Raw genomic sequence first — 12,177 nt, 5'->3', positions numbered from 1 at the left:
CTAGTGAAATGCTTGCTTCCCTTGTTTTCTGTCAAACAACAGATAAATCTGTAAAAGACTTCAGGTTTAAATTTATCACATCTCTTATGTTGAGTACAAACAAAAAGAGGTAGGGCAAAGGCCTCAACTGAAGCATTAAGTAGCCAGATCACTAAACATAGCACATCTAGTGTACTTCATTAGCTGATACTAACTGCACAAAATAGTGGGTCTCACTGTGATATGTTTAGGCAAGCCTATTACACACTTTGATCATCTTTATCCCTTTCACCCCTTCTATCCTCTTCCCTCCCATGGTATATTTTCTAAATGAACAAGAAGTAGAAATGGCAATTTTTCAACTAGAAAGCATATGATTTTTAAATCACTGAATTTGATAGCCTGTGTGTTTCAGTTCATCTACCAACATTCTGAGTGATTGCTTTTTCTTGCCAGAATGATTTATTTTCCTTCAGAGTCTTTTGGGTTTCAAACATCCAGGTTTATGGAGCAGAGGGAATATCCTTAAAGAAATTCATTGCATTTTGGTTTATGTAAGTCTACCAGCAGGAGAATTTTATTATTCTGGAGGGGTGGGGGGACCATGAGCCACTCTGGGCTGGGTGCCTGCTAGACTCATTCTCTTTATTTATGGTACCTATAACATGAGGGGGAACAAAAGCTGGCTCCTGCGAGCCTTCTCCAAGCCTGGCCATCACATCTTGCTCCTGCTGAAAATACTGACATGAATGCATTCTGTCACAGCCTCAAAGGTACTTTTCCATTTGGTTCATATTGAGAAATAATTTAGATAATTATCTACCCTTTGGCTATAAGAATAGGAGTCGGGGGAAGGGCTGCTTCATTTCCTAGAATTTTCTTTGCTTGGCTACCCAGGATTGTCTTGAAATTGTAAAGCGGTAAATGTGTGGTCCACAGAGAGCGCAGCACTTCCAATCCTGGACTACCCATTTGTTATTCTTTGCTGTTTCTGGAGACACTGTGTTCCTGCAGAGATACCCAAGCAGCTTCCTCGGTGACTGTCAGGCCCCTTCATTTGTTAAGCAGACATTTCCGCTTTGATTTAAATAGCCAGTTGAAAGGTTGCACTGAGTCAAAACTTCACCAGGCAGCTTGGCCTTAGACTGGCCCTTTGCCCTCAGTGCCTAGGGCAATGATGGATGTCACACCTGGAATGATGAGTGTTGTGTTGGGAGGGGGGCAGGGGCCAGAGGAAGGAGCACATCAGGTCCAGCCTCTAGAAACGTCATCTAGCAAGTGCCCTCCACGGGCCAGGACACTTGCAGTTTGTTCAGAATGTAGCTTGAAGTCCCTACCAGGGCCTCCTGTAGCACATGCACTGAGTAATCCCCAAAGGTCTGCACTTCACCGAATTGCATTTAAAGAAACATGATTGGATGTTTAAAAGTTCTTTGAAGATTGTTTTTTATATATAGTATTGGTGATTGAACCTAGGGCATCACATCTGCTAAGCAAGTGTCTACAATCCAGTCATTCCTCAGCCTTCTGTATCGTTTTATTTATTTGTTTATTTGGGCAGTGCTGGAGTTTGAACCTCCCGCCTGCTCCCCAGTGCTTTATCACTTGAACCATATCTCCAACTCTTTTTGCTTTCTTTGTTTTCTGGATAGGATTGTGTGGTTTTGTCCAAGGGTAAGCCTTTCGTGATGATCTGCCTTCCTATACTCACATCCTAGTAGGTGCATCTCCAGGCTTCAAACCTCTATCCACCCAATCCTGTCTTGAGTAGCTGAGATTATAAGTACATACCACCATATCCAACTCCCTGTGTTTTGTTTCTGAGATAAAGCCTCATTGTTTTTGCTTGGTCTGACCTAGAATTTCCCTTACCTCCTGGTAAAGATTACAGGAAGATACCACCACACTCAGCAAACATAGTTTTAAACTTAGTATTTCTGTAGTCATAAGAGTGTGTGTGTGTGTGTGTGTGCGTGCATGCGTGTGTGTGTGTTGTGTGTACTGGTCCTTGAGCTTGAACTCAGGTCTTGAGCACTGTCTCTGAGATTTTTTTTTGCTCAAAGTCAACATTACCACTTGAGCCACAGCTCACTTCCAGCTTTTTGGTGGTTTATTGAAGATAAAATTCTCACAGACTTCCCAAGCTGGTTTTGAACCATGATCCTCAGGTCTGAACTTCCTGACTGTCTAAGATTACAGATGTGAGCTACTGGCATCAGTGACTTCTGTAATCCTTATGTTCTGAATTCAAATCACTTTCTCCCTCATTCTCAGATGGTTTTCTACTCTTGTGTTTCTCAGAGAAAATAAAAGTGACCACAGCTCCTACAGAAATGCCTTCAGCTTCCCCAGCTCCCACCCCCCACATCCACCTGCAGTTGCCTGGGCCTTCCCTCCGTCAGAGGCCTGTCCTTTCTCCCACCTTTGAAGACACATTACACTATCCATTGCCTTCTCTACCTCAGGGTTTTCTTGCTCTCTCCTTCTGAGTCCTTCCCATCAGCATTTAAACATGCTGAGGCTCTTTTCTGAAACCACTACTTTACTTAGAACCGTTATCTCCTGTCACTGACTGCCAGCCTGCACCCACCCACATCATCCTCCTGTCTGCAGGTCTGCCCTTGATAAAAGTCACAGAGCATCCACATTGCTGGGTTCAGGGGGCTTGTCCGGCCCTGAGCCACACTGAAATCTATCCACATTGATCTTTGTAGGAGGAGGTAGCAGTTTCAGGGTGTGAGTGGGAAGCTATGTATTAGTAGATTCACAACAGTAAAGAAACTAGAAAAACAGCCAGGTGTTTCTTTCTATGCCTATATATCTCAGGATCAATGATACATGACATAAATTTCATTCCAGCTGTACTGGAATTTTGAGTTCTAAGTTTGATATCACCCAGCATGGTCCTTTCTCAGAGTGAGGTCTAGTACAATTCTCTTCTCCTAGCCCAAACTTCCCAGCATCCCTCCTACGTTCCTCCACTTACAAGCTTCTGGACATTTGGTGGCATAAAGACCACGGCAGCCATTCTCCAGCTTTGACGTGGCCTCAGTGGTTGTGACACTCAGCTGAGTATATGAGCTGATCTGTACCGTCCCAGGATGCTGCACTTCTGGCCATGGCAAGCAGAGCATGGCGGAGGCCTGCCCTCCATCACTGTCCTGCTGTCTGTGTAGTCCCATCCTCCACTTACCCCAGCACAGACTCTCTGACACACTGTCTTATTATTGAGGTACTTCCTTTTAAAAAAAGAAAAGTACAAATGTGAATGTACCCAGTAAGCACAAGTACACACATGCATAAATATATAGTAATAAAAGTTCTCATTACACTTCTTATTGTGACTTTAGCTCACATTCCAAGTGCTGCTTGGGGCCAGTGTTACTGCCTGGCAGGTTCCCTCCCACTGAAGATCTGAACACAAAGCCATACATGCTTTCCATTGCTATTCCTCCACTGCCTTTCCATGAACCATTATTCGATATTCTGATAGGTAGTTTTGATCCACACAGCCACTGTCAAAAAGGAGGCACGTGACAGAGGGGGAGATTATCATCTCTGGATATCACAACACTGACTTTATACTGATTCCCAGTACCTTGAGGAAATAGCTGGGAAAATCCAAAGTGACTTCATAATCATCTTTGTAGCCTGAGATGGGGAATCAACAACTACGTGAAGCATAGCTAGAAGCAATGATGGCTAACGACAGACTGTGACTTTCACAGAAACAAAGAAAATGGAAAGCCACTGGCGAATTTGATGTCAGAAATATCTATATCTATATCAGAAAAGAATTCCCCACGCTAAAGGTTTCTTTGGACATAATTGTGAAACTGTTAGAAGCTGGGACATATTTAACCCTCTTCTATTAAACCCTCTTCTACCCAAGGTGGTAGTAGGAATGGCTTTTCTACCATCCCTTCCTTTTCCTAATGACAAGTAACACCTTAGAGAGAACTTGGCTATCCCAAAAACTACAACAGTTTTCAAAACTGTCAAATCAGCTTTCTATTTGGATAAAGCATGAAACTCTTGTCCTAAAACTGAAGTCACTCTGGCCAGGAAATGCCATGAAAGATCACTTAGCTTTATTACTAATAAAAAGACATGACATTAAGTGTCTGTTGTTAGGGCAACCTTGAGCATTGTAGAACCACCACACCATTTGTACACTTCTTTAGCATAGTTGAGGTTGCCTTAGTGGTGAGCCTTGTCCCTGGCTATGGGAGTTTGGTGCCTAGGTTTTAATTTATTCCAGTGTTAAATGCTGACCATTTGAAAGCTCCTAAAAATAAGAGGAAAAAGTAGGAAAGGTAGAACATATAAAGACTTGACAGTTTGGACCACCCCTGGTGTCTGGGAATTTAATTACCAGTTGTTTTTGTGTGATTGGTTAGAATACTGACTGTGCCTAGGTAAGGACAAGCAGAGGGAAGTTTCAGTGCCAGTGAACTGTTGCCCTGCCAATTACATGTGGGGTTTTAATATTTTTTGACACTGATGGTGTCCCTTAAAACTCTATTTGTAAATATGGTATCCTAACCCATGAGTCAGCCTCTTGATCCCTTCCTTCTACCTTTCATATTTCTAGATTTTCTAAAAATCTTCATCTGTTGTTCCTCTTTGAATTTATAAAAAAAAAAAAAAAAAAAAAGAAAGAATGAATAAAGTACTCCAGGGAAAGGGAGCTGCTTTGAATGGGTTTTGCAGCCCTCTAATATTATTTTGGGCAGTCATTCAAACAGCTGTTTGGACCAGGGAATAGACTCAAAGGCTATGGCAGAAAGCCTGTCCAGGGCCTAGTGGAGTTCTGGTCAGAAACTAAATGAGCTGAAGCCTTGGGTCAGAATCAAGCAGAGGATAAAATGGGGTCTGAATTTAAGAACAGCTGAGAGCATGTTTTCTGATCCTGGTAGAAGATAGCTCGCTGCTGACCAGTAGCCCAGCTGTATGCTGGTTATAGGCTGTCAAGCAGGGCCAGAAAGAATCCCATCAGGCATCCAGAGGATAACTTATTTTTTAATAAGACTGCTTAGAGAAAACTAAAGTCAGTCTTCTGAACAACCTCCCATCCATTCATTTGATATGTACGAAATCAGATATACTTAGCTTATACCTAAGCCACTGTGCCAACTCCTACTGTCATACAATAAAAGATAAGGAGAAATATGAATACATTGCTTGTCCTCCTTTTAGCCCAGATCTGTGAGTGCTGTAAAATTTTGTGGTTTCGTTGTAAGAACAGGGCCTAGTGAAGAGGGTCACCCAGTGAGAATGTTCTTTGTCAAAGACTCTAAAACTCAGAAAGAGAAAAATTCTAGGATGAAAATGGGAATGAGTTCCAGAATATCCACATAGAGGAAAGGACATTTTTGTAGTTACCTTGTGTGTGTGTGTGCACACATGTGTGTTTGCATATGCGTGTGTATGCTAGAACTCAGGGCCTTGCGTGCTGTGTCTGAGCTCCTTTTGCTTTGAAGTTCCACTTCTGCCTTTTTTGAGTAGTTTCTTAGAGAGAAAAGTGTCATGGACTTTCCTACCCAAGCTAGCTTCAAACCATGACCTCAGATCTCATCCTCCTGAGTAGCTAGGATTGTAGGTGTGAGCCACAGATGCCCAGCTAATAATTTCTAATCATTTAAAATATTACCAGATGTTTCACTCATGCTGAAAATGGCAATGTGCAAAAGCCTTTGGGAATATTCAAGCAAAAAGGAAAAGGAAGCTTCCACTGAGTTGAACTGAGTGGGGGAAGGTGGACAAAAGGGTCCAGCTCCCAGAGTCAGGAAGAGGAAGGGGCTGCTGGACAACCTAAAGAAGCCCATGAGAAGGCACCATAACACCTTCTACACCAGAAGACAGGGCTTCTATACAACAATCAAGACCCAGCCACTGTTTCTCACCTGCAGTTGCCCAGTCATCCTAATAGGTGTTTGTTTTCAGGGCAGAAAGTAGACCTCACAGGTCCTCGGCCTGTCCTGTCCCATAGTCCTGCTTCCTAACAAAGTACAGTTACTGTACTTTGTTCTCCACTGTAATAAAAGTACTTAAAAGATGAATGCCTTGTAAGGTTAACTGCTTTATATGAATATGTATCAGCTATAATGCAATTTATAATTATTAGTGATAAAAAATCAAAATGTGCTTTTTAGGGCTGGGGAGAGTTGAAGTGGGCAGAAGATTGTTGCACACTGGAAAGCAAATATGTCCATCAAGCCAAGCAAAAACAGAAGATAAACCTCACACTTGATGGCTTTGCCAGAGATAAATTATACAACAAACTTATTTTCATCATACATTATCACTGTACAGGTTATTTATGAGAGCCAGAGTGGTCAGTTTTTTTATATAGCTAAGCCAGCTGATAACTATAAAAGACCACAATTCCATAGAACATGTTAATGTGACTTTTATTGTACCAATATCTATGAGAGAATTCTCTGACCTGTGGGTAAGGATAATCTCAGACAAAAGTATATTTAGACAGGGCCAGGAGTTTGGCCTGGGGAAGACCAGAGTTTGATTCCTCAGTACCACTTACACAGAAAAGGCTACAAGTGGTGCTGTGACTCAAATGGCAGAATACTAGCCTTGAGGAAAGTCCAAGGACAGTGCTCAGGCCCTGAGTTCAGTCCCTAGGACTGGCAAAAAAAAAAAAAAGAAAAAAGAATATATTTAGACAGATGTAGTCAGTACCTTATTACAGCCTATGTCACACTGCTCTGTGACTTGTCTCCCTTTTGCAATGTCTTGCTCGGAGCAAAAATTCCATTTCATGCATCTCTGTATCCTAGGAAACAAACATACACAGCGATGAATGAATGGATACATCTAATTCCCTTCTGAACAATCAAAAAAATAGTATACAGCTATAAGTAGGATTACTGTGTTGCTATTATTAAGAGGACTTTTAATGTCAGAAGACACAAACAGTATGTGTTCATATTTAGAAACAAGACAATCTCAAAACATAGATACTTTCTTCTGCCTCGCTCCTTAAGAAATAGGCAATTTCTTTACATGCACTTGACTCCAGGTAACGTACGTCCTAACAGTGACCTATGCTACAAGGCATTGATGATTTGCTCATACAGAGGACCAGAGCTAAGTAACTGTAAATGCTAAAGCTCTATGCGTCATGTCACTGCTCACCTATTCTGCAGAGCTGTGTGTGTGTGTGTGTGTGTGTGTGTGTGTGTGTGTGTGTGTGTGTGTTAGAGGGCTGATAAGGATGGTGCATTCAGAATAGTAAAAAGCTTTCTTTCCAATAAGAGTAAAAGCTTCCCCAGAAGTCTCCTGACAGATTTTCTCCACAGCTCAGGTTACATGGCTTCCTCTAGACCAGCAAAGAAGAATGGGAATGCTGTGCCTAATTCCATCCAACCGTGATTCACCTAGCTTCTGTTCCAAAGGAAGAAAGGGAATGGATGTTGTGTGGGCCTCTAGAAATATCTACCAAGCCACACCTAGTCTGGAATATAGCAATCAACAGTGTAGTCCAGTCATACCTCCAAGAGCTAACTTTTCTCTCAGAATTATATTTTAACTATATCATTTCACTGATACTTGTTTTTCCCCTGAAAATCGTAAGCTAAAGGAAGAACCTAAAATATATGTGCCTTGCCCAGAATTATAGGACTTTAATGACTCATGTTCCTCTGCTGACTTAACTCTGGAACATTTTTATGAGTTGTACTTTACCAGATCCATGCTTTCTCTGTTTAAATTTATATGTGAGAGGATAATGATTCTTAAGATTATGGCACACTTACCTAAAAGGAAATGGAGTATGTCTGCTGTAAGAAGTAAGTCAAGGGTTTAGCATATATGTCACATTACATCGTGAGTTATAAGGGGCTGTTTTCTGGTTTAGGAAAATTTTTGATCCCTTATGTGAATTCAGTAGTGTCTATTTCAGTCATGAGAATGACTTTCTTAAGCGTTTTTCTATGTGACACCATTTTTCTCAAGTAAAACGCATTCCAGCTACTTCACAACACATATTTCAAAAGTCATGGCAGCTTACCTAATTTTGAATGGCCAGTGACTCTTTTGCACATATCTGTCCCCTGGAAATAAGCATCTCAGGTGACAGACCTGTTCTGATGTCTCGTCCAGTCTCTGTCCTGAGTTGGGCTGTCTGAGCCACCCTGCTTTACATTTTTCATGAATCGTTTTCAATTCATAGAAGAGCTAGCTGACCTAAAGTGGCTTTAAAAACCCCTGTGTAGATCCATTCCTTCCATCCACCTACAGAAATGCATCCTGTGGGTGAGCGCTCTGGCATTCCTTCATGGAAACATGAAATTATGCTAATCCCCAGATGCCTCGCTTTTAATGAACTCTCCCTGGAATCTAACTTTATGTGTTTGTGGGGAGTAAATCTGGGTTTGGCTGATGGTCATTTTTGTCAAGAGTGAGTCATTTTTGACTAAGCATCTCTCAGCTCTCATTTGGGGTTGGTGTGGGGCTATCTGCAGGCAATATAAGCACACCACTTCCCAGCAGATGGCCTGGCCTAGCATATGGCGGCAAAACACATGCCACCTCCCTTCTGCCAGAAATCTACAGCCACTTTCTACTTCCTTGATGACCATTATAGGTATCTTTGTGACTTCAAAAGCATAATTTAGGAGGGACCTGGAGAGGGTTACTGGAAAAGACGATTCTTTTTCTTTGCCATCTTTTTCATACTTATTCTCAAAATGCTGTATTCTCACAGCAGACTGGCTGGATTGTGCGAAATGTCTGCAGGAAATAATTGATGTTGGTAAAAAAAAAACAAAGTTACTAAACACATAGGAACTTGCTTCTCATACCTCTTTCAGAGTTATTTATTTATTTATTTATTGTCGGTTGTGAGGCTTGAACTCTGGGCCTGGACTCTGTCCTTGAGCTCTTCAGCTCAAGGCTACTGCCCTACCCCTTGAGCTGCAGCTCCACTTCCCATTTTCTACTGGTTAATTGGACATAAGAGTCTCTTGGACTTTAGTGCCTAGGCTAGCTTTGAACCTTGAACCTCAGATCTCAGCTTCCTAAGTAGCTAGGATTACAGGCATGAGCCACCATACTCAGCTAGAGTTATTTATTTTTAAACAACATACCACCCCCCCACACACACACTGAAGTGAGAAATAATGTGCAAAATAGTTATCTTCAATTAAACTGTTGCTGCTTAAACTAATACTGGAACTTCTTTTATAGAATTGGCTTGTGAAAGAGTGAAACTCCTTACAAGCAAACTAGTCCCATTATTCATCAATTGCATCTGGTTTTGACTAAATTTCTACTTGATCACATCATGTCAGTGCAAGGGCAAGTTTGAAAATTCTAAAAATGGAACAAGCAGTGATAGAAAAACTATTCTGTTTACCATTCCTCATTTGTGTGTGTGTGTGTGTGTGTGTGTGTGTGTGTGTGTGTGTGTGTGTGTGTGTGTGTGTGTGTTTTATTGGAGACTAAACTCAGCTTCCCACTAGCTATGCAAGCACTCTGTCTTTAGCCACACCTCCAGTCAACCTTTCCTTTCTTTGTTAATTTTTTAATTCATCTCCTTCCAACTAAATGGTTATTAAATCTGAAGAAGAAACTTTGTGCCAATACAAGCACCTGTCATGTCTTATAGCCTAAGGTATTAAGATAACTTCAGAACTTAAGGGGAAGAATTTTGTCCAGTACTTTCTGATGGGTTATATAAGTGGCAACTTAAAAGCTGCTCTTGCTGGGTCATGTGAATTAAATAAAAGTCCCTCAACTTTGTATCTGTGCCCTTTGTATTCTGTGCTGCTGTCCCTTTGCAATCACCTTGTTTGCAGAAGGAAAGAAAAGATTCAGATAAAGCAAGCAATCTAAGACAGGAAACTACCTTGTTTCCATTCCAGTAATAAAATGATAACAACTTCTCCAGAATTCCTCCTGGGACAAAGACTGAGCCCCGATGGTCAACCAAGCCATATCTACAACCAGGCCATATCTACAACCAGGCCATATGTACTACCAAGCCATATCCCTTTCTCACCCTTGCCCCCAATCTCCCCATCAACCTAAAGCAAATGTTTATACCTCTGAAGAAGTCTGCAGATGTACTGAAGTGCTATCTTCCTATGGCTACCGTGTAATGAATCTTTTTTTTCTGCCTTTCACCATCTCTCTTTAGGCAGCATCTAGGGATGAATGGCCAGATCTAGCTTGAAATTGTCTCTTTGGGTCTAAGGCCTTAAAAGCCTGGTTTCAGCCCCACGTAGTGATCATGTTTCAATTCTTCATTTTTAGATAACCATCAACAGAGATAGTGGTGAAGATGTGAGCTCCCCCAAGCACGGGAAGGAGGATCCAGACAACATGCCCCATGTGGGTGGCAACACTTGGGCTGGTGGAACAGGTTAGTAGCATTGGGTTCTCTTCTGTGACACATCCCAAGGCTTCCTGCAAAGTTTCAGAGGCCAGCAGCCTTCCTCAGCCTCCTCCTTCATTCAGTCAGTCCTGTTCTTGCCCTCAGTCCCACAAAACATCAGTACATACACAGAACCTGGTGTGGCATCCCAACTTCCACAGAGCCTGTTATACAACGACCTAAGATCCTTCTTACCCTTTCATAGTAGCTTCATCAGTGAAGGGGGAATTAAAGAATCTGCCTCACAAAGGTCATGGTGGGAATTAAATGAGATTATGATTGGAAAGCACTGAGCACAATGGCTAGCCTGAAGAATGTATTCATTAAACTGTTACTCCCTTCTAAATTCCATGCCTTTGGGATTGTGCCAGAAACCTACAGCAGATTCTTTTTTGAGCTACTGACTTTGAAAAGAAATGATCCTTGTCATCCACCTCTGACTCTGAGAAGTGTGGTAAAGATGCAAGACTTTGAGATAAGAGGGTCACTGGTGGTCTGTAAGGATAGCTGTGGTCCATTCCTTCCTCTTGGCTGCCTGACTAGACCATTGTTCCCACGACTGTCGTCTTCCTTTTTCCTCCCTGTAGCTGGAGCAGACACATCTGCTGGCCCCAGGAATAGGACCAGACTGTGCACACTGTCTGGGCTTATCTCAGCTGTGAGCAGTGCTGGCATGGGCTCTGCATGCTTCACCTTCCCTCAGGATGGTCTGCACCTTTGGCCTTGACATCCCACAGGAAATGGGTTTCGGTGCTGAGACAATGTGCTGTCAAGTAGGCTTGAGGACTTCTTGCCTACTTTGTTTACTCATCAAGCATCAGCTTTAAAGAACAGCTATTTTTAGAAAATGTCCTTTGATCTGGTAGTGACAAGCCAGTAAGATTTAATCCATGTGGAATGCATTGTGGAATGAGCTAACAGATGTAAACTTCCCTGAAAGTAGACTACTTCAGAGTGAAAGTTCTTTTTATTCATTGTGACTCTACTAGCTCCTGTATCTGTCCAGACCAAAGACCCTGAGTCTACCTCCCCCAGCTGTTTATTATCTAATTGTTCAAAGGCACCCTGCCTTCAACTAGTCTTTTCTCTCTAATTGTTTCCTCCCTTAGAATTCTATGTATTGAATTTGTTGCTGGTCCAGCAAGTCATTTGATTCATTTTCCATCATTAGGGCCCCTTCCTAGCTCACTTAACCCTTACCTTATAAATGGGTTTGGGATGTCCAAACTTGAAGTTTTGCCTCAGAACCCACAGCAAGCATTTTCACATACATAGTGTGAAGTAAAAGCTATGGAAAGTGCTACCATAAGGAACTCTTTTCATCTGCTTTCTACCCTAGGGTGACTTCCCTGCGGGACCATATGACTCATTTTGGTCATCACTTAGCTACTAATGGTTGTGGATCCTTCACTCCTTTACCAAAACAATGACATCAAATGCCCAGGAAGCATTAAGTCAGATTCATGTTCTGCCCAGACTGAAGTAATACCTTCTGGAGGAAAGAAGTCAGGACCAAGACTGAGCATTCTACAAGTTGTTTTACCTACTTTAGCTCATTGTCCCTGCCTGCTTTAGCTTATCCCCACCTACTTTAGCTTGATATCTCCACCCACTTTTGGTTATTGGCATCACCATCCTTTGAGGTTGAGCGTATTTTAACAAGACAAATGCTTTCTAGCTAGCCAATGTCTCCTCTACTTCTTAAAATATTACCAGTCTGGCTCAAAGACACCTTTTTTTAATTATTTGGGTTTTTAAATACATAGTTGTACCATAGAAGTAATTTTAACATAAACTGCTCA

General features: G+C 41.9%; 1 protein-coding gene across 1 annotated transcript in view; it reads left to right on the top strand.

Moving 5' to 3' along the window:
• Nucleotides 1-12,177, top strand: part of Vwa8 (von Willebrand factor A domain containing 8) — a 281,874-nt gene that overhangs the window by 230,574 nt on the left and 39,123 nt on the right. The window contains 1 exon segment of the mRNA XM_090342080.1: nucleotides 10,255-10,363. Coding sequence (XP_090198206.1) covers nucleotides 10,255-10,363 — 109 coding nt within the window.

This window comes from Megascapheus bottae, chromosome 11 (assembly GCF_031878675.1).
Source record: "Megascapheus bottae isolate mThoBot1 chromosome 11, mThoBot2.hap1, whole genome shotgun sequence".
NCBI lineage: Eukaryota > Metazoa > Chordata > Mammalia > Rodentia > Geomyidae > Megascapheus > Megascapheus bottae.
This window is presented reverse-complemented; position numbering and strand designations above follow the sequence as displayed.